Genomic DNA, 23,967 nt, shown 5'->3' on the forward strand with positions numbered 1-23,967 from the left:
CGCTTAAGAATTAAAAATAAAATGCTTCTTAGTCTGCCAATCAGATTATGGACAACAAGGAGAAATGTACAATCATATCTACAGATCTTTGCCCTATCCACACATGTACTGAATTATTGGCTACTTATTGCATTGACTGTGCCAGTCATTCAATGAATGAACTATATGAAAAGGGCCTCGTAGATGTGCTCTTTGAAGGAGCCACAATCACTTGCTTCATTAAGTATCTTGGTGGAAATCTGATCTGTGATCAATCATACATGCCCAGATTATTTTAGGGAGGGATTTAAACATCTGCAGCTGCTTCAAGGAAAAATCCTAGTCAGTTTACACAAGCATATTGTGTAATAGTTCATAAAGACACTAAAAGTTATTTGGAAAACAGGTAAATGTATAAAGCAGGAGTGTCAAACTCACAATGTCAGGTTGCCGTCATGTGAAGTATCATGACATTTTTGCCCTTCAGAGAGCTGAGGTGGGCATGGCCTACACATGACATATCCGGCCTATGGGCTGCCAGTTTTACACCTCAGGTATAAAGAATAACCATATCAGTAACTACCAGTCATGATAATTAAGTGATTTGAGGAACAGCAGTAAAAAGTACTGTTTTTCTCATGTTCTGTTTGTGAGCTTTTTCGTTGTCATCAGTGGAACTCAGTGCCTTACATCCTTATTTAAATCTATATATTACAAATAAATTTGAGTTGGTGTTGTATATTAGCACAGAGAAGCAGTTTGAGTTCTAAGAAGGAGATAATTTCTATCATATATTTTAAAATCAGGTTGCATTGTATGGCAGTACTGCACATACATAGCAATAGCTCTTAGACTTATATATTGCTTTATAGTGCTTTACAGCCCTCTCTAAGCGGTTTACAGAGTCAGTATATTGCCCCCAACAATTTGGGTCCTCATTTTACCCACCTCGGAAGGATGGAAGGCTGAGTCAACCTTGAGCCTGGTGGGATTTGAACTGCCAAATTGTAGGCAGCTGGCTGCAGAAGTAGCTTACAATACTGCACTGTGCCACAGAGGCTCCTGTAGCTGGCATAGCTGGCACTTCTCACAGTTTTTGGTAGATCTTTTTTCTGCCAGATCTCATTTTGTGCAACAATGCTCAATTTCAATTTTAGGAAAGGAAAGAACCATTTAAAAGAGTATAGGCTGTTGAGTTGATTTCACTAGGGTCACATTTACAAAATCAGCCATTTGTTAATATTGCTATATTAAGACATCAAGCAGGGTCTAAATTAGCCAGTTTTAATTAGCTGATGAAAAACTTCGAGGAATAATTACTACAGTTCACTAATTTAGGTTTGACTTTAAGTTTGCCATTACTAATCAGATACAGTAGTTGTTTAACTTATCAGCTTAGATAACTGAAGACCAAATTGTTTCTTAGTATAAATCATTACTCTTCCAAACAAATTTCTTGATCCAGAGAAGATTTTGAATGCTTAACACAGCCCAGTTGAGCAGACTGTAACCTTTCAAGTTGACAAGCCCAGATAGTGCAAACAAACCAGAGCGTAATTACAGAAGCAGGAAGCATTTAAACAAGCCTCTTGTACTGGTGAGATTATTCCAGGCTCACTCCCTTCTCCCTTCCCCCTCACCATGTCACTTTCTGCTTGCACAGAAGGGTTGTGTTACATCACTGTTTTTCTTTCTTTTTGTACCTCTGCTGCAGTGCTAGATCCAACCAATCAGATAGCAGTATTGTCAACCAACCCTGACCAATCAAGGAACTGGATTTGAGGGAAATACGAAGCCCTTAGAGAAAGACAATAACAAAGGCCTTTTTCACTGCAGACAAATGTTAAGTGTCTGTGCAGACTTTTCCTGTTTTTTAATGCTATTATTCCAAGAAGGGAGGCCTTGTTGTTTCTTTCATGTTTCTCTTTCAAGTAATTTTAATTATACATTTGTGGTACATCAGAGATTCAAGCACAAAAGAGATTTAGTCTATTGCGTCTTAAGCTAAAAAAATGCATTAACCTTCCAACAATATAAATGTATTTCAGCAATTTAAATACAGCAGACACATTGAAAAATGTTAAGCAATTGGAAAGGTCTCCAACATCAAACGCAGTACCGTGGAGAGCAAATAACAAGAGGAACAGATTCTGCATCTGTTTGAATGTGTATTTTTATAGTTTAATTCTTTCTTTCCACTTTTATTTTTAATTGTGAAAAATGAAATGTATTTTTCTAATGTGAGACCACTATGGTCTGTGGCTTTTAGTTTTATTTGACAAAGATTTTATCACCCATATCTGGAGTTTATGTTTTTGTTCCTTTAAAAAAACCCTCAACTCAGGATATATACTTTATGTGGTAGCCTTCTGCATTTACAATAACATGCTAAAACCTTGCAGGGAACCATTTTCCCTCCTCTGATATGCTGTTGAAAAGGAAATCCCTTCTTCCTTAGTACTTTAGCTAATAGCATTTCAAAATACTTTCCTGCTGTTAAAATGTCCCTAAGGAAATAAGTTGCAGGTTACATGTTTTCTTTACATTGATGTTCTGGTCTGGGGAAAAAGTTGAATGCAAATTAGAAATCACAGTAGTGAGGTAAATTGAGCCGACAAGCTGAAAACATGAGGCGGGATGTCATTATTTATTTATTTATACATTATTTCTCAATTTAAAGGCTGGGATTGGAGTTAGAATATACAAATGTGTAGTGTAAGGAAAAAAACTTTCATATTTGCCTATTGGTACTACATGTTTACAATAAATTACAACTCAAGATTGTTGTCCTGGGCCTTTTTTTAGCATGTTTATTATGGATATTTTGGAAACAATTGCAGGTATAGTCTATAAGTCTAAAAATTATCAATTGCCTTTGATTTGAGGGAGCAGCCCAGAAGAAAAATCTGATAGCTTTTCTGCGTTTAATAAAGAATATTGACTGACATATTGGTTTTCAGTTTGCTTTTTGTTAAATATTGGAAAATATTTCAAATTTGTTTTTTTTATAATTTTCATACTTGGGAGTAAGGCCTGCTTAAGAAAAATAAAGAGTATGCAATATTAGTCATATTAGTAATATTTAGAAGTATTAATTCACAGGATGGTGTTTATAATGAATAATTGCCTCTAAAGTAGGTATAATTTCAAATGAATATACTCTGTGGCTGTACTCTGAGAATTTCCTCATGCCACCCAATGCCTTGTTGCACTAGTTACTGAAATCAATTTTAATTTCACTAGTGAGCAACAATAATTATGCAATAATAGGAAAAAATTAAGAAATCACTGGTGCCTTTTTAAAGCATACACAGTAAAAGTATTTCCTCCTCACTTTAGTATCTTGATTACTCCCTCATTCTTTGTCTTGCATGCATATACATTGTCTTGTGGGTTTTAATTGGAAGTCTTTGAAACCAACAAAAGGAAGTTGGCAAACCACAATGAAAATTTAGCTATTTTTAACCTTTCTATTTCTGAACTAAGTCCAAAAAGCATAATTCCCACCAACAATTCTTTGTTTCTTTTTCATCTGCAGGTGTCCTCGTTGTTAATGTTACTTGGAGGAATAAAACCTATGTTGGAACGTTGCTTGATTGCACAAAACATGATTGGGCTCCTCCCAGGTAAGTAATTATCAGGAGGGTGGAGTCTGCTTTCTTGTCCACATTGTGACATGAGAATTAGACAGATAATGGTTTTTTTAAAAAAAAAAATCATTTCATATCAGTGAAACGATATGTTGTTGGAAAAGTAGGCCATGCAGAAAGAATTGTTTGCAAATGAGTTGCAAATGAAATCATGTTTTAGGTACAACCTCTCACGGTCCAATATCAGGAGGATAGGATCTGTAATTGATACCTCTACCTTCCAAAGAGTCCAAGTTCCAATCTGTTAGACCAGATGTAACAGCCTGTGTTTAAATGGGCTTTGTATTTATTCCACTCCTCCAAGACCTGCAGAATATACTCATATTTTGAAAAGCTTTAAGAGGCAGTCTAGGTACATTAAGTCTTGCCAGTACTGTATTTCAATGCATATATTTTGGCTGTAATTTTAGAAAGCAGGCAGATCTTGCCATCAAAATTGGAAGTTTTGCTCTTGAGTTTCAACACTAATGTGTAAAACCATAAAATGATATCTGGTGTGTATCACCTGTAGGCTATTATTTGCCCAATCCTTAGCTGAATAAATGAATGGATTTCTTAAAATAAGGAATATTGAGTAAAATGTAGTATGCAGCTAGAGAAAATGTGGGATGCTTCTCTTGCTTCCTTCCACATTTACTAAGTTTGATTTAGCATGTTAAGGCAAAAGAAAGGGAGAAAACACTATGGTGTTAATTAACTATTTTATGTTGTTTGCGGTATTGCACTGTTTATCTTTTTATACGTCTGGTGTTATTTCATTTTACTATTTCTGTGTATATGGTTTATTCTGTTGTTAAATCTTTTTTAAAAGAAAAAGAAAATAATAAGAAATAGTAAAAAAAAATCACCTGCAAGACTTGCATGGCTTATCAAAAATCAAAGATGTAAACTGAGTACCTTACTAAAATAACCAACCTCATGGATTACTACCCCTTTCTTTTCCTACACGTGGGCACCAATGACACAACAATGAATCTGAAAACAATAATGAAATTATGAACAGCTAGGGAAGAAAGTTAAAGAATTAGGAACACAAGTGTTTCTTTCATCTGTACTACCAATAAAAGGCCAATATCCAGTGAGGGGAAAAAGGATTTTAGAAACAAACCACTGGCTTAAAAATTATTGTCATTAACAGAACTTTGGCTTCTTAGACCATGGTCTTCATTACCTATATGAAGGGCTACTGGTAGGGGTAGGATTCTACCGGTTCGGCCTGGTTCAGGCAAACCAGTAGCTTCAAGGATCAGCTGTGAGTGAACTGGTTCTCTCCAATAATCAGCTGATGGGCCCACCTGCCTGCCCCAGCTGTCGTCTATGCTTTATATCCTGGCTTTCAAGCTCAGCTGATTCACGCAGCACAGATGATTGCCACACATCAGCTGTTTAACACACAGAGACTGCTGAAAAAGGTCAGTGCAAATACCTCTGCGCGCACGCAAAGCACACACTCACCAAACCGGTTGTTACACCGGTTGAATCACACCCCTGGCTACTGGCAAGGGATGGACTGCACCTCAAAAGAACTGGAAAGAAGATAGTTTGAAAACAACTGGTTCATCTTATCAAAAGGGCTTTAAACTGAAATTGAGGATGGAGGAGCACCAATCTTCACAACCTTTAGAACCTAATTACAAGCAAAAACCACTAGATAACCAATCACATAAGGAAGCAGGAATAAAGAGAGGGAAGAAATGTTTTAAAAAGAAAAACTTAATGAGGTTTTTCCTTTTCAACTATTCTGGTTGATTGATCCTTCTCCCTTTCTTAATTTCAGATGATTTAGGGAAGTGTTCTCCTCATCCCTATACATTACTGATATTTGGGGGGCTTGGGTGTCATATATGTTGATTTGCCATTGAGACAGTTTTTATTAGAAGATATTTTATTTTTTTCCCATGTACCCAATTCTGATATCTGATTTTATTTATAACAGGTTTTGTGAATCTCCAACAAGTGACCTGGAAATGCGAGGAGGTCGGGGCAGAGGAAAGCGAGCAAGGTCTGCAGCAGCTACAACCACACCTGGGACTGACATTACCTTTACAGAGTCCAGAGGACTACAGAACAAGAACCGAGGTGGTGCTAATGGAAAAGGAAGACGGGGAAGCCTTAATTCTAGTGGCCGTAGGACACCCCCCAACTGTGCCATGGAGGATGTGAAAGTCAGCCCTTTGTCTAACAACAAGAGGAAAAACAAGCCACCCATGGAGTTGGACTTGAATTCCAGTTCGGAGGACAACAAATCTGGAAAGCGTGTGCGCACCAATTCTAGAAGCACTCCCACCACTCCCCAAGGGAAACCAGAGACGGCTTTTTTAGACCAAGGCTGCTCTTCTCCAGTTTTGATTGATTGCCCCCATCCCAACTGCAACAAAAAATACAAGCACATTAATGGGTTGAGGTATCATCAGGCTCATGCACATTTAGATCCAGAAAACAAACTGGAATTTGAGCCTGACAGTGAAGACAAAATCTCAGATTGTGAGGAAGCCCTCGGCAATGTGGCACTTGAATGCAGTGACCCGAGCACAAGCTTATCACATTTTGATCAGCTGAAGGGGCCTCTGTCTCCTTGTTCCCTGAGTACCCCTGGAACACCAAAGGGAAAACGGGAGCAGGCCCACAATGGCAGGAATTCTGGCAAAAAGAGGGGCTTGAACAGTGAACTGAATAGTCTACCGGTTATTTCCAATATGACAGTGACTCTGGAAAACTGTTCAGTAGCAGAAAACAGTTTGGCCAGTGAAATGCCCAAGTTAGAAGCTGAAGGATTAATAGACAAGAAAAACCTAGGAGAAAAAGACAAAGGCAAAAAAGCCAGTAACTGCAAAGTAGATAAAAATCTGTCCAAGCTGAAAACTGCCAGACCCATTGCCCCAGCTCCAGCTCCCACACCGCCTCAATTAATAGCTATCCCCACAGCAGCTTTTACAACCACCACCACTGGGTCAATATCAGGATTGCCCTCCCTGACAACCACTGTTGTGCAGGCTACACCAAAGAGCCCTCTGTTAAAACCTATTCAACCAAAGCCCACAATCATGGGAGAGCCGAGCACTGTCAGTCCAGCTCTCACATTACTCAAAGACAAAAAGAAAAAAGAGAAGAGAAAATTTAAGGACAAAGAAAGCAAAGAGACTGGGAATCCTAAAGTGGATTTGAAGCTGGGAAAATTGGAGGACACCAAGGGGTCTGGGAAAGAGATTAGTGGGCATTTTTTAAAGGAACATCTCAGCAAGAATGAAGTGTTAGCTAACGGACTGTCAGAGTCTCAGGAGAGCAGGATGGCAAGCATTAAAGCTGAAGCTGATAAAGTTTACACTTTCACAGACAATGCCCCCAGCCCTTCAATAGGGAGTTCTTCCAGAATGGAATGCAGCCCTTTAGTGAATGGACAGTCTTCGGTGGCGCCACTGCATATGTTGACACAGAATGGGGCAGAGGGTGCTGCTGCTAAAACTAACAGTCCTGCTTACTCGGATATCTCTGATGCTGCAGACGATGGTGGTTCTGACAGCAGGTCAGAGGGCATGAGGTCAAAGGCCAGCTCTCCTTCAGATATTATTTCTAATAAGGACAGTATTGGAAAAGGACATTCTTCAACCCCGGTACAATTACCCCAAGTAAAAGAGGCTCATTCTCCTTATTACCATGGCTACGATCCTTATTATTCTCCAAGCTACATGCACTCTGGACAGGTCAGCACCCCTGCAGCTGGGAACAGCAGCAATAACCCCCAGGGAATGAAGATCAAAAAGGAGGCGGAGGAAGAGGCTGAGAAAAAAGACAAGGCAGAGCCTCCAGAGTCCAAAAAAAGTGAAGCTGGTCCCACTAATTTGCAGCCTCAACACCAGTCTGTAATAACTCAGAGGCATCCTGCACTTGCCCAGTCACTTTACTATGGCCAGTATGCTTATGGGCTTTATATGGACCAAAAATCCTTAATGGCCTCCAATCCTGCTTATAGGCAGCAGTATGAAAAATACTATGAGGACCAGAGGTTAGCAGAACAGAAAGTGACTCAAACGGGGAGAGAATGTGAAAGGAAAAACGAGCTTCCCCTGAAAGATCTGGGAAAAGATGACAAGTTGAAAAACATACCCTCTGCTACAATCTCAAAAGCACCTTCAGCTTCAGAGACCAGTAAAAACAACACTAAAACAGGGTCATCAGTCCCTAATAAAACTGAGGAGACAAGTAAATCACAGATGCTTTCGAATCATCAGCAACAGATTCAGTCTGATAGCTTCAAAGCAAAACAAATGGAAAACCATCAGCTTATAAAGGAAGCTGTGGAAATGAAATCTGTTATGGATTCTATGAAGCAGACTGGAGTAGATCCTACTACAAGGTTTAAACAGGTGAGAAGGCAGGAGGGTGAGGGGTGGAATTATTCTAAGCTTATATCCTAGGGCTTTAAGCGATAATCTTTTGGCATTTACTTGCAGATACTTCTGCCAAGGATTGTGCAGCTCATGTGGATGTTTTTTCTTGCTTTCTCAAACAAGATTTGTTGCTATGCTCTCACCCAGCAATTGACCTCCACAACCAAGCCCTTGATGCTATGTACTGAAATTGCATTTTGAAAGATAGAAATGGTGACATAACTTCAGGGATTTGTCTGAACACTTAGTGGCCATTCCCTATTCTTCCAAGGTTCACGGCCAATAAATATCAACAGAGTGTGCAAGCCACACCAGAGCAGAGTAGAAAGAAGTAATTGAGTCACTTGGCATTTGAAGCTTAATGATATTTCTAAACCTTGTGGAGCCATGCCCTGCTTTCAGTCTGTAGTGAGATTATTTGCATACTTCTTTTCATGCTCTTCCAGAACTCTTCTTTCCTTGGATACTTACTTCGTTAAATTATCCTTCTGTTTGCAAGCAAATTTGAGGGTGGTTGCAAATTTCTAATGACCAGAGAGGTTGAAAGGGGTGAGCAGGCAGAGAGCTGCTCTGAGACCTTCAGCTAGTTTCCCCCTATTGGCTTTCTTCCAAATATGAGAAGAAGTTTGGACTCCATAATCCCCAGCCAGCTAGCTGGGACTGACAGGAGTTGGCATCTCAAATTTTTAGATTATAGTGTAAAAAACTACACATAATTGAGGAAAGCATAATGCTTTCCAAAGTCATTTATATGTGTAGAAATACTAATACTAGCAGCAATATTTATGGGAAAGATTTATTATTTGATCGGTTTGTGGCAAAATCTGAGAATCCCTGTTTTATATCAAGTGGCAGATATAAATCTCACTGTATAATTTGGCTTATTAACAAATCAGCAAATAGGAAGATAATGTTTTAATGTTATGCTTGGCAAATATTTTCAAGAATGAGAAGAAGAGACTTAACTTTTTTCAGACAGGGTAAAATATAAATAGATCTTTCCCATGCTAGTCTTTGATGGAAGACAAAAATCTTAACCTTTATATTACACAGCAAGATCTTTATTCATAAACCACCCCCAATATGAAATATTTTATTGATGTTTGAACGAATGAATGGTTTAGATCAGTGGTCCCCAACCATTCTAGCATCAGGAACTGGGTTTATGAAAAACAATTTTTCCATGGACAAGGGTCAAGGATGGTTTCTTGCACAACCTAGTTCCTGTATAGGGAGTGATAAAGCTTTGCTCATTCACCCACTGCTTGTGCAGCCCGGTTCCTAACAAACCATGGACTGGTACGAGTCTGCAGCCCAGGGATTGGGCATGCCTGGTTTACTTGATAGAAAATTGCTAAAATCTGTAGTATACCCAATTAAAAAACACAAAATAATAGATAAAAAACATACACTAACAAGAATCCGTTTACATTGGTTTGCAAGGCATGCGGATCATAACGTTGCTTTTATTGTCCAGCTCTAGAATTTTCAACAGAAGTTTTCTGTTTTATGGAATTAGAGAGCCAGTCGGTGTAGTGGTTAAAGCCACCAGGCCCTAGAAACCAAGAGATCATGGCTTTTAGTCTCGACTTAGACATAAAGTCAGCTGTGTGGTTTTGGACCAGTTAAGATTTTCTCAACCTGCTGCAATATGTAGCATGTAAATACAGGTAGTCCTGTACAATAGATCCCCCCAAGGGTACCTATGATCTGGATTTGAAGTTCAACACTCCCACTTGCCCACCCCCCCAAGTCACATGATTGTTTTTGGGGTGCTCAACAATCAGTCCACATTTTCACAATCAAGTAACTATGATCTACAACATTTTTTGCCAGAAACTTTTATTTATTTCTGGTTTTTGCCAAGAACTGCCAATTGTGGACAATGAGTTCACATAACAACTGGGGCATTTGCTTAACAAACACCACTTTAACAACTGAAACTCCCTTTTCCTGAAATGTTTATCTAATTTCAGTTTATTTACATTTTGTTTGGTGAAATGTAAAATATAAGTTCTAGTTCATGAGATTAGAATAATTTTTAAAAATGATTTGATAACAATAAGACAAGATGGTATGATAAAAAAAAACAGAAACCATAATCTTCAGAATTCCCCAACTGCTCCTCAGTTAAAGTCCCCCCCAAAAATTAGTAGTTTCATGCATTGAATTAGATTCAGACTTAAAGAAGGATACCTTTTACAGTCAATGGAGCTCAGTTTTCAGTTATTTAAAAGTATATGTTCCAAGTCTGGATTTAGTGCATTGTTTGCTGGAATGAATTTAGTTATTAAATAATAGTTTCAGAATACTTAATTTTATCTACAACTAGTTAAAAATCATTTTCAGTCTTCTCTTGTGCATGCTTACTCAAGCTCCATATAAGATTGCTCATTACTGTATATAGAGAAGCATACTATTTAATACCTTTATCGTATAATTGTAATTGAATATGCAAATGTACTACTGCTACTCCTTAATTACATTATAAGGGTATTCCCACCCACCTACCCCCACTTTTCTCAGTAAATGTGAATTTCCGTTTCTGTATTTTAAGACAGAAGTCTTTACCAAAGAGCTCTTTTGCATGTTTCCAACAGCTGAGCAGTCTCAGTTCTGTCTTTCTGTTGCACAGTAAATGTAAACTATTTCAGTTTCAAAACACAAAAATTGAGATTGCAAAAAGCATACATGTAACTCAGTTTGGTTTGTGGGACTTGTCATACATTTATTGCACTGGTTTAAAAACTTTTCCTTTTATTAGTCAAAGCCAAGTATCAGAAAATCCTTACCCATTGTAGGTAAAACACTTTAAGTCAATTTAAATATGCCCATTGTGATTGGATAATGAGTTTATAGAAAAACCACTTTTACCCTATTTGTGGTAATTTACTCCAGTTTGGGAATCATTGATTTTTGGGATCGTGACCAGTTTTTCGGTATCCAAGCTGAGCCAGTTAATAAAAACTTTTGTATTTTTTACTTCAGTGTTGATAGTTTCTATGGCAAAACCTTCTTAAGTAAAAAAAAAACAACCTAAGATATATATATTTGCTTATTTAGAATTTGAAGTGTTATTTCTGCCTTCAAAGTAGATTACAAATTTCCTAAAATAAAACTGAAATGACAGCTGTATTTTTAAATTTTAATGTTATGTATTTTATCTGTTAAGGTAGTGAAGGTTCATTTTAAGTTCGATGAAAGCCATTTTTTGTACTTTATATTAATTTTTAATGAAATACTATTGCTATTCATTTCTGTTCATGACTCTGGCTTTAAAAATTGCAAGCTTTTGTTATTTTCCTAAGGCAAAGAGGATTTCCAAATGACAAACTATATCTTCCTGCATTGCACATTAGTCCTTTTCCAGCTTATGGAAGTCTCCAAAGCAGTACGTGCCATCATAAAATGACTTCTACCTTGTGAAATTTAGACAGAGGCTAAGATTACATTCCTCGCTCTCTCTATATAAAAAAAAAAAGCAAAAGGCCAGCTGGATGGAGTTAGTGAGGCATTTCTGCTGACTTGAAGCTATTTTCTGCTCAGTAACTGCAAGAGAGATCTGCCAGGAGAACAGACTGAGATGGCAGAAAAAGAAGTGAAGCTGAGTTATGTCCCATGCAAACTCCAGCAATGTTACAGTGATAAAGACATACCCACAATTCAAACACAAAAGTTCATTCAGGTTGACAATAGCATTATCAACACATTGCATTTTATGCAAGCTGCAAGACCCTTCTATATTTGCCAGTTCCACTCTTGACTTTTTTTGGCTCTATTCTCTGAACCATGGTGGTTGTAGGTTCTTCTTTTAGAGTACAAATTTTAAAATGATGTTTCTTTTTGTTGGTTTGTTTGTTTTCTTTTCCTATCAGGACCCAGATACAAGAACGTGGCATCATTATGTATATCAGCCAAAATATCTTGACCAGCAGAAAGTGGAAGAACTGGACCGTGAAAAAAAATTAAAAGAAGATAGCCCCAGAAAAACACCTAATAAAGAAGCTTCTTTCTCCAGCCTTCCAGTTTCATTAAACAGCATTAAAGAAGAGCCTAAGGAGATGAAGCGTTCCGATTCTCAGCCACTGGAGGAGAACAAGATCAAAAATGATGATCAAAAGACTGCTGTAAATTGGAAGGAATCCCGGGGTACTAGAGTGGCTGTTTCCTCTCCAATGACTCAGCATCAGTCATATATACAGTACTTGCATGCTTACCCTTACCCACAAATGTATGATCCTAATCATCCTGCATACCGCGCTGTTTCTCCTGTTCTCATGCATAGTTATCCAGGTATGTACCAAATTAAACTGAATAGGCCCATCAGTTTTGACATTGCCTGTTAGAAGCAAAGGAAAATTAGAAGTTTCAGAGATTCCATTTCTTTTGCAAAGGTCTAGGAGTGAAATAAATTTAACATAAATTGTTATTTTTTTATGAATTACCAGCATTTCCGAATACAATTTCTGCATCATTGGCATTCTTCTAGGCTATTACACTCAAGATAGTTGCTTGCCTATAAAAAATATTGTAAGCATTTACTCTCAGAACCATTACAGTTATTACTTCCTTCACTTAAATCCCTAAATGTTTGAAATTGTAATATGTTCAACCCTCTTTATAACTTTTCATTTGCCAGGTTCAAATAGCCACGTTTGACAAGATAAATCTAATCCCTTGAATACAATTTTTGTAATTTGCATTTCATGCATTTGAAATTGCCTTATCTTCAATTGTAAATAGTAACTTGAGAGTACCTTTATTATTATTTTTATCTGCAGGGGCCTATCTCTCACCCGGATTTCATTATCCTGTTTATGGAAAGATGTCTGGGAGAGAAGAGGTGGAAAAAGTCAATACCAGCCCTAGCATCAGCGTAAAATCAACCACTGAATCTAAAGCACTGGATTTGTTGCAGCAGCATGCCAACCAGTATCGCAGCAAGTCACCTGTGGTAAGATACATCTTGTTCTTAAATAATTGCATTTATTGGCATGACTGAAAGAGTGATAGGGTTAACTTTAACTGGTACATATACCAAAATAGAATTGGAATAAGTATACATTCTAAAGACAAATGTTTATCATAAGACCTTCCAAACACCTCTAAACCACCACTGGTTTCTACCTTTTCACCATCCCCTGCCAGAAATATTACTGCTTGCAATCATTTATAGAAGCTAACATTATACTACCAGTAATGAATAAAATGATTCAGATGATGACAGTTGTCAGAGGTTATGTCAATGAACTGAGGAAAATAATCTGCAGGGATGATATGATAAAGCAGGGTGCTTTACATAACCTTAAATACAAGCATTGAGATACCTTTTTTTCACAGAAGAAAACTTTCCATAATCAGCATGCACTTATTTGAATAGAAGTATAGAAATTGATACATTGCAAACTGTCTTATTGTCTTGCATGATGCAAAAAAAATCATATTTGAGAACTAATCATGATTTAAGTTAGTTTGTGCTTTCCTTCAGGAACCAAAATTAAAGAAGCATGGGCCTACTTTCAGTTGTACTATATATTCTGTTTCATTGTATTTTCTTCTAAGTGATGCTTAAAAATCTCAAAGTACAGTAATAAAACTAAAATAACTTTCCAAACCTGAATCAGAATAAGGAATGCAGTAAAGCTTTTGCATCTCTCCTTAGTTTTTGGAATGTCACCATCAAATTATTTTTAAAAAGCTGTGTGTTTTTCTCGATAGCTTGGAGAAACTTTAATTAGCTGTAACAAAAGTTCCATCCTAATGTTTGACTAAAATAATTGCCTTCTTTTTCAAGCCAATTGGGTTAGCAGAGTAACTGGAATAACAAAGGTGTGCAGGCAGGGGTGCGATTCAACCAGTGTAACAACTGGTTTAGTAAGTGCGTGCTTAAAAAACGCTGCTTTTCCAGCTCTAAAACTTACCTTCTGCTGCAGTCCCAGTGAGTAAATTAGCTGAGGCGCGGCAATCCGCTGTGCCTCACCAATCAGCTGAGCTGAAAACCCCAGAAATAAAGGACAGAATAGGGCAGGGGTGGGTGGGCAGGGCCAAATCATCACCATAACTACCAGTTCACCCGAACCAGGCCGAACCAGTAGAATACCACCCCTGGGTGCAGGATGGTAAAAGGTGTCAGTAGTTCAGATGACAGATAAAATGTAAAGTCGTCTCTGAGTCATGCTCAGTTTTCTAATAACTGGCAGATGTTGCACAGTGCTTATAGTCAGTTGAGGAGGTAAATAAATGCTGTAAGTAAATGAACTTAATGGAATATCTCTGGTAGTTTTCTTGACAGAAGAAAGAAGTGGTATTTTTCCCCCCCATTCTAAATAATAATATGGGATTCTTTGTTGGAACAACTAACTTGATTCAACCATGCTTAGCTTTTAACATGGCAAGGTTGGCTAGATGTTGTCACCCACCTGGGATTAATTGGAGATACAAGATATTAATTAGAGCCTGAATAACTCACATCTAGGGAAATGTGGAGTCATCCATTAATTTTTCTCAATATGTTTTGTTTTTAGCCTGTTGAAAAATCTACAGCTGAGCACGAGAGAGAAGCAGAAAGGGAACGAGATCGTCATTCCCCTTTTAGTCAACGGCATCTTCATACACATCACCATACACATGTTGGAATGGGCTACCCGCTAATTCCAGGTCAATATGATCCATTTCAAGGTGAGTATCAATTTTCCCATACTGTTTATTATAAAAATACTTGATTTTGGTAGTGATCACATTGTTGATAGAACCTACTATTCATTGGGGCTTATTGCCAGGATATGGGTATAGAAATGCAATCTTAGCCAACCCAACTGGCTCAAATGGCCATAGCCATCTAAGATGCAGTGGGCTGACTTAAAGGGTACTATTTTCAGATCTCTGCATGGCTGTAGGAAGGTGAGAATATTATGCAATTGGAATGCATGTGTGTGTGTGTTGTGTTGTGTTGTGTTGGAGTTTCCATGTATTCAAAGACTGCCTTCAGCCATACCTAACTGTTGCGGCATTGTGAGCATGCCATTATTCTTGATCAGGTTTGGTTACACCATAACTTGGTTTGGTCATTCCTTCTGTTCTTTTGACTAAGCTCTTTTGTCAACATACTGCAGCCAATAGGACACCCTTGCTAGTAGAAGGCGGGGGTGCGTGGTAGCTGGTTTCATGCCAGTAGAAAGGCCTTTCATCTGCTGAAACACCTCATTATTGTATTGATAGGAAGTAAAGTTTGTTGGCTTACTATTGAGTAAGTATTATTAGGATTCTGCTGCTAATAATATGGGTATTTCAGGTTACAGAGTGAATTTACATTAAATTGATTTAAAAATCCAAGGGATTTTTAAACAGAGAATATGTAAATAGTATGAATAGATTCATATGATTTTTTAAAAAATGAGGAAAGGTAGAGAGAGATTAGTATTAATAAGCAAGACTTCTGTTATCCTATATTATAGTTTTACAACCAAGATTGTTTTTATTAAATAATATATTACTGGAGGTTAATCATAAGTGGCAGAAAATACCATTTTTGCTCTGTCCCTGTATTCTACTAATAATAAAAGGCTATTTTTCTTACCTGTCCCAAAGAGCTTCTACGATGTTTATAGCTGAAAGAGCGTTAACTCATTATGTTCATTTAGTGCCCTGCCAATTTCTCTTTTAGTACTGACTGCACTTCAGTGGTCTCATATGCCTTATAGGATATTTATATGCATTCAGAAAGAAAAACACTAAAGCGATAGCTATTATGCAAGCATTATGTTTTGAGAAACTATAACATCTTTGCTGTAACTCACTGTGACTTTTGATTCTTGTTGTTTCCTGGCGCCTATTATTTCTTCTGAGCTTCCTATTCAGGAATTCATGCAAGCCATTTAGCACCATGCAGTGCAGTACTTGGAAAATAATACAATAAGACAGAATGCCTTCTTTTCTTATAAAATGCCAATTAGGTGGAATCTTAAAAAAGGCATGCTGGTTAGAACAGCTAGGCAGGGTTTTCTCCAGCTTGCTTGCAGTAATTAGATATGCCTTCTGCAGAAAATATAATGGTGCTGTTGTGATTCATGTCTTGTTAATACGGAGGTCTGTAGCTATTGTTGACTTTTGTGAGTACCAGCACACATGTCCTGAGATATACCATTTCACTTTTCTCCAGGGCTGACCTCTGCTGCCCTTGTTGCTACTCAGCAGGTGGCTGCTCAGGCATCTGCATCTGGTATGTTTCCTGCACAAAGAAGGTAAATATTGTGAATTATATTCAGCTATCTTAATAAGAAAGAAGGGGGAAAAGTGTTCTATATTTTGATGGCAGTCTTTGCAGGAAAGATACTTTGTCCATTAATGAGAGCATTATCCTCCTCATCATAACATTTTCCACAGAGCTGTTACCATAGCGTAGTTAATTGATCTCTGAAGCAGATACTATTCTTCTGAAAAAAATGCATCATCCTGTCCATCATGTAACAGCAAGTCATTTAGATTTCCACAGAGTATGATTTAGCTGTGTGTGTAAGTGTGTGTGTGTGTGTGTGTGTGTGTGTACACATGTTCATCTTTGTGATATGTTGTCATAAATCTAAGAAAAATGGGCACTTTGAGATAACATTTATTTTTAAGTAAAATACTGCATTTAAACAGTATTAGTATTCAACTGTTCTTAGCGAATGGAAACCCTACCTATTAATAAATGTGCATTAATTAACAGATAATTAAATAACTGTCTGGTTTGTTATAGCATTACAGTATTTTTCTCACATTGAGACTGTTGATGTTACAGAGTTAGAAATAGGTTGTTCTAAAAAAAAATTTCTGTTTCTTTTCAGAGAATGATAAATCTGGACATGTACATCATCATGTGACTGGATCACATGAAAATAAGCGCTTTATTACAGACATCAGTTCCATGGTGTTAATTTGAAATGCCTTAATGGCAGGCAAAAACCAGTCATTTCATTTTTGTAAATTGCAGATTTTTATCTCAGAGTAACAAATGTTGCAGTATTTAGACTTCTGTTTTATATATATATATATATATATGCTTATATATATATATATGCTTATATATATGTATATGCATATATATATATATATATATATATATATATATATATATATATATATATATGCTTATAAATATAAATATATATATATATACTTTACCTTTTTGTATCTGTAATTAGGCTCATACAAAGAGTCTAATACTAAGTTGTAAACCACACAAGTAAATGGAAAAAAAAGTGTATTTGTCTTGTTTAGAAAGCGTTATCCACAAAAAGTTGATTGTTTCCTTTTTTTTCCTTCTTTTTTCCTTTTTAAAAATTGTAAATAACTAATGTTATGTATCTGTGTGCCTGAAACTTGCATACTCTTCTAATATTGCCCACAACCTCAGTAGAGGCTAACTGTGATAATGACGATGACACTTTGGTACAATTTAGATGTCTATTTGGTGGCTCCTATTAAGATGCATCAGTATAAAATGTTACTGTATTAACTGTTTCATTGTAATTGTGTATTGTGAAAAATATACATTCGGAAGGCATGGGCTTGCCAGTACCACAAAAACTGTGCTGTACATAATGTATAGATTTTAAAATGGGAAAATAATGAGCATCTGTGAATAATGAAATGTCTTTTTTTTAATAATCTTGAATGGCAAATAACCCAATAGCCTGCATACCAGAAGACGTCTGTGATTGTTCTATTACTTGAATAGTCCTGCAGTCTTTTTTTTAATGTTTACAATTATCCCGTTTTAGAAGAGAGACTTTAATGCCATTGCCTCGTTACTTGTTTTATGCTGTAATCTAGTTTATTTTATGTAAGATGTATATTGAATGCTTTCATTTTTATACTTGCCTTAAATAATTTGGCAATCAGAATTAAAAAAAAATGCTGTTTTTTTGTACTTTCTGGTGTCACGTGGTTATTCAGAAATCACTGAGCAAAGAGTACTTACTCATTTTTATATAAGAATTACTGATCAAAATTTGGGAAAGAAAAACACAGTGTAACTTGGACTTGATTGCCATGCCTCTCTCCCCTTTGGGAACCTGGGAACTGTCTGGGCAGTCTGGAAAAGGGCTTCTAGAATAAAATTTAAATGCTCTTTACTAAAGAGTAGGATCTTTTACCTTGTGTTGGAATGGGCTGCCACTGCCCAATCACAGATGGCAAGTTGTCTCTTCTCCAGGGGATAAACTAAAATAGAAATGGGAAGAATAGAATAATTAAAATTTCAGAGTGTAACAGTGGAATGCTAAAGTGTCAGGAGAAAAAGAAATGAAAACTGAAGAAAAGCTAAGCTTTCTCAGGTGGAAAAATGAAACTTCTGGACCCTTTTGCTGGATGCAGAGCTATAGTAGATCTGTTTTGTTGACAGCTTTTAGTAGAAACAACAGCGGTTCCTGATTATTTTGGATATAATGCTAATAATTTAGTGCCAAATGAATCAACCACATATTTCTTCCCAATGTTCACTTTTTGCTTTAAACAACATAATTTTAAATCATAATTTCATATTAATTTAACAAAGTACTTTAATTAATAAGTAATTGCCCAAGGTCAAAGGATAGTTTTGTTTTAAAGCCGGGGGGACGACTTCAAAGCAGTTTTCATAATAAATGCCAAATATAAATTAATCAACCCAGGTGGATAGAAAAGGTCTTGATTGCTTTCAACCCTCAACCTTAGCAATTTTAGGATGCATGGATTTCAACTCCAAGAATTTCCAGCATGCTGGCTGGGGAATTCTAGGAGATAAAGTCCACAAATTTTAAAATTGCCGAGGTTGAGATACACTGCTCTAAACCATTACGTGGGGATGGGTGGGGAGGTAGGCTTATTTTGTTGTTGGCCTAGCATGTTGAATGAAATCGACCTCTTTGTTCAACAAGTCAGAAACAAAATCACATTAGAATGATAGGTGAATATGGCAAATTCCAAGAAACAAAAATAAGTTTCCTATGCAGTTTTAGCAAGTAAAACTAATCCTATGTAGAATATTGATGAGAACAAAAATCAGCTATAAAAAAAGATGGAAGATTTTGATTTAGAAGTAATCCCTGAAAGCATGACAGGTTTTTTTTAATTATTGCTTCAATTTACATGCTCCGATTGTCAAGACTGAGCATACCTATAAATAATTTTAAATTGCAAATTGTTATATAAGGTAGCAAAGTTTAAGTTGAAATACTTCTATTTCTCTAGCAGAATTGGAATGCCTAATGAATTCTTTATTTCCCTTTATAGTGAGGTACGTGTGATTTTTTTTTAAAAAAATGTATTAACCCAAAACAAAACTGAAGTTCAGAGGCTCTGTTGAACCATCCAGCTATAGTGAGAATGCTTTGGTTTTTCAAGATTTGGGGCAAAAGCTCCAGATAGGATGAAGAGACCAAGACTGGTGGATATTGTCACTTCTTCTCTTCACCAACTGCCAAGGTAGCATGTTGCATTGGTCCAACACACACATACACCCCAATCTTCCCAGTGCTGCTGAGGGCCTTGTTTTCCTACTCTCATACTAGAAACAACCTTTGCCCAAAACAAAATAGTGCCACTGCCCAAAATAGACCCAAACACCTACAATGTGTTTCCAAAACTACTGTTTTTATGCATTTAACCTGTTGTGTATACCTCACCAGCCTCATTTTTTCCCATGTTTACAATACAGGTTTACAATACAGGTAGACTTCTACTTACGACCATAACTGAACCCAAAATTTATGTTGGTAATTGAAACATTTGTTAAGTGAATTTTGCCCCATTTTATGACCTTTCTTGCCACAGCTGTTAAGTGAATTGTTGCAATTGTTAAGGTGGTAACACTATTAAGTGAATCTGGCTTCCCCATTGACTTTGCTTGTCAGAAGGTAGCAAAAGGGAATCCCATAACCCTGGGACACTGCAACCATCATAAATATGAGTCAGTTGCCAAGTGTCCAAATTTTGATCACATGACCACAGGGACACTGTTGTAAGTGTGAAAAGCTGTCATGTCGCTTTTTCCACTGCGATTGTAATTTTGAATGGTCACTAAATGAACTGTTGTAAGTCAAGGACTACTATTTCCATCCTATCTATAGATTATACAGCAGTTAGAATATCTGGTCAAAATTCAAATTTTGCTCCCAACTAAGTGATATTTAGACAGACTTGATAACTAATCAATCCATTAGGATTGTTGTGTTCTCTTGCACTTCTTGGAGAAAAATAATATAAAACATTTTGTATTCCATGTTCTCCAGAAACTCAGAATGATACATACAATACCCCCACTTCTGTTTTTTCCACAACAATCCCACATCTGACGCCCATTCCATGAAAGGTTGGGATCTGGATCTCCTTTCTTCCATGTCAGCACTTTCAACCAAATCCATACTGGGATGAATTCACCTTTTTTTTCATTTATTTTTTGATTTGCCTCCCACCAAGTTTGAAGAGCTACAACCTACTTGTAACTCAAGATGTGATCTCTTAATTTCCCATATTTTTTTCAATCCTTCTTTGTAAAAGTTACCTAACACTTGCCCAAGAGCTGATTTAAATAATGGTGTACTCTTGTATATGGGATGTAAGTAGTTAAGATCCTGGACTTAAAGAGACATGCCAGTTCAGCCTTGGAATTCAATGAATGACTAAGCTTCAGCTCAGCATGCCCCATGAGGTTACTGATTGAGGAAAAAAAGAGAGAACAATGTATGGCACTTTGCTTTCCTTCAAGAAATTGCAACATTAAAAATCTACCAAAAATAGTAATCTGTCAATTCTTAAGTGAATATTGTTTTGTTAAAATTTGATTCTGAATAACTTCATGACTTACTTCCTCGATTAGAATAGCTTCTTAACTATACTTTCCCCACATATGCCATGATAAGAAGCAAAACATTTGACTTCTCTACCAATATTCTTCTTGGTCAATATTCCTTTTATATCTCATTTTCTCAGCATCTTAAATTCTTTTTAAAGCATTAAAACATTGTATTTTTGGAAAGCAGAAAATACTATGCAGCAGACTTATAACCTTCACCAGTTAAACATTTCTGTTGCTGATCAATTTGATTTCTTGCTAGAACTTTGTTTTTTGTAATTTGCTTCATGTGGATCAGCCTTTACTCTTTAAAAAAAGCGATCATGTTGGCTTCATGCAGCAAAGATAGTGCTGATTGGGATTGTAGAATTGATACATATCACTGCAAGGGGACACAAAGTTCAGGGAAGTTTCTCCACTCTTAACCACAATAGCTGTTACAATGTCGGGAAGGAAAAAAAAGGCTCCCATGTCACCATCTGACCATCTAATAGGAGATGCCAGAAACGGGTTAGGGTTAGGGTCACCATTTCATATAATACATATGAAATACATATGTCCCTGAGGTCCAAAAAGTCACCAACTTTTTGGACCTCAGGGACCACCAAACTCATAATTTTAAATCCCAGGGACCACTAACTAGTTCTGTGGGTGTGGCCTAATTTATGGGAGTGGCTTGGTCATGTGACTGGCTGGGCATGGCTTGTATGTAAATATTATAAATATTGATATAAATATTGATTTTTTTTATAAAAAGAGCAACTTTCACCCAAAAATCAGGCAAAGCAGGCAAGGAGATTGAGTTGCTCACAGAATCACAGATTCAGTCAGAGATCTATCTATCTGCTATTGGCTAGCTCAGTCTGTCACATAAAATTGGCTTGCAAGCAAACTCACAAAATTAACTCCCAGCACACCATGTATGTAAATATTGAATTTTTTTATTTAAAAAAAGAGCAACTTTTACCCAAAACCAGGCAAAGCAGGCAGACAGATTGAGTTGCTCACAGAATCATTCAGTGATCTATCTATCTGCCATCAGCTACCTGAGTCTGTCACATAAAATTTGCTTGCCGTGAGTCTGCACTGAATAATAGAACCTTCAGTCCTAAGGGAGATTCAGCTGTGCTTAAAAGCACAGCCAAAGATCTAACTAGCTAGAAAGCAAGAAATTCAACCACTTCCTGCTTCCTAGTTAATTTAAATCTCTGAACAGCTGATGGTTGGATAAAGGAAAAATAGCAATTTAGCAGGCAAGTTTGCTGGGTAAGGAATGAGTGGGCGGGGAGGATTCCCACGGGCCATGTGGGTGGCACAGCCTTTTGTTTCTGTGCAGCTTGGATTAATTGCTTTGGGGGGGCTCTGCGTGTGAGATTTCTCTGCGACCCACCAAAATTTTCTTGTGGCCCACCAGTTGATGACTGCTGATACATATTACAGTGGCAGGTATTTTGTTACACTGCAATATTGCTAAGAAAGACAGAAATTAATCCATAAAAAGAGGGGATTCATAAAGGTTACTAACATAAAATGCCCATAATACTTCAAACTGAAGAATCTGCAATACATTATTTTTCTTTATGTCTAGAGTGAAATGAGCATTAGCATTCTTGCCCTTGTGGTTTTGCAGAGCTACATTCAACCTCTTTAAAGACTAGCAATGAGAATTATTGATTTAGCATCACTGACCTGTTCTTTTCTTGAATATTTATATGCTAATATATAGGCATGGTCTACAATTTAACATTCACCAAAGAAGTAGTAACTGAAAAAAGTATCATTGTGGGACAGTTTGTGGAGTCAATATTATATTCCCCACCAATAAAAACTTGAAAGATGTTTACATTAAAATGTCTAATTGATTTTCACCTTAGTAGCATTAAGAATTCTGGTGTTTCTGATATAATTTAAAACTACCCAAAATTAAGTAAAATATTATTACCCAAATGAATGGAATAGATAATATTTAGACTTTTATAACATTTTTCCCCCAGAAGAAAGAACCCCAATTATTCCTGTGTTAAATTATCCTCTATATAGTTTATCTGATATATTTTTACTTTTTGATTAGAATCTTTTTATTGTATTATTTATTGCAAGCTATTTTAAAAATATACAAAAATACAAAAAGATAACAATACAACAAATACAAAAATAAAAGCAAACAAAAAATATAAGCACAATATTAAGCAAAACAAAGAGGAAAATTATGCATCATCCAGGGACGTCAGCTCTATATCAAGCATTATAAGCAATACATGACAATTTCAAATAGATTTGAAATTATTTACCTTTAGCACCTTCTTTCCTAACCTGGTACCTGGTTAGAACAGCATGGTGTATGTTTGTTTGTGTGTGTGTGTTGCCTTTACCCTTCCTAAAATGTGAGGCCCAAGGCTAGCTTTGTGTCTTAAGGTAGGACTAGAATACAGAGTCTCCTGGGTTCAATCAAGTTCAAGTCATTACTCAACTAAAAGCTAAAGAGACTTTGAACAGTCTCTTCTTTTCCCTCTCTGCCTCATGAGGTTGCTGTGATATTTAACGATAACATGAATTGCAGTTCTATAATATCTGGAGTGACCCAATTAGGGGAAAGCTGCCTTATGCCTTTTTTAAAACTATCCAAATGTTGACTGCAAAAATGTGGGTGATCACTAGACAGCAGCAAAGAAATACCATAAGTAATGTGGAGTTTGGCACTCCATACATAATAGTCCTAAGTTCCCTGCTTTGAATTGTGGAATTCCACAATTTAATTAATAGAACTATTATTTTCCACCTCACTTTGAAAACATGTGCTTCCTTTTCAACCAGAAAATATTGTAACTCATGCTAATAAGGGCATAATAATCAGACCAATAGGTAAGTGGGATTTTCCAGCTAGGTTGAAAAAAGAGGACCTTTCTTCAGAAGCACCTTCTCAGAATTCAAAGACCAAAATATTCACCACCACCATTTTTTTGAGGAAGGGCATGTTTGGAATTTTGCAGAAGTAGGTTAGATAAATAAAGGTGATACCTTAACTCTTCAATGTTTCATGACTTAAGGACCCACTCCCCTCAAAGACCCTGACCCACTCTTTTCCAAAATGAAACCTTCAATTTATCATGTAATGTTCTTCAAAACTGTTGGATAC

General features: G+C 36.7%; 1 protein-coding gene across 7 annotated transcripts in view; it reads left to right on the forward strand.

Annotated features, from left to right (window-relative positions):
• The window catches only part of ZNF608 (zinc finger protein 608), a 110,915-nt gene extending 92,988 nt beyond the window's left edge, over positions 1 to 17,927 (forward strand). For 5 of the 7 annotated variants that reach the window (XM_087926897.1, XM_026720530.2, XM_087926896.1 and 2 more), the window contains 6 exons: positions 3,518 to 3,605; positions 5,566 to 7,993; positions 11,893 to 12,310; positions 12,799 to 12,971; positions 14,542 to 14,695; positions 16,843 to 17,927. In XM_087926897.1, the coding sequence (XP_087783023.1) occupies positions 3,518 to 3,605; positions 5,566 to 7,993; positions 11,893 to 12,310; positions 12,799 to 12,971; positions 14,542 to 14,695; positions 16,843 to 16,937 (3,356 nt within the window). In that variant the 3' untranslated portion in view covers positions 16,938 to 17,927. Of the gene's footprint in view, positions 1 to 3,517; positions 3,606 to 5,565; positions 7,994 to 11,892; positions 12,311 to 12,798; positions 12,972 to 14,541; positions 14,696 to 16,175; positions 16,262 to 16,842 lie in introns of those variants that run through there. The other 2 variants (XM_026720539.2, XM_026720547.2) reach the window with 2 other exon arrangements.
• Positions 17,928 to 23,967: the final 6,040 nt, after the last annotated feature.

This window comes from Pseudonaja textilis, chromosome 2 (genome assembly GCF_049901715.1).
Source record: "Pseudonaja textilis isolate UNSWEBS1 chromosome 2, rPseTex1.2, whole genome shotgun sequence".
In the NCBI taxonomy this organism is placed as follows: Eukaryota; Metazoa; Chordata; class Lepidosauria; order Squamata; family Elapidae; genus Pseudonaja; species Pseudonaja textilis.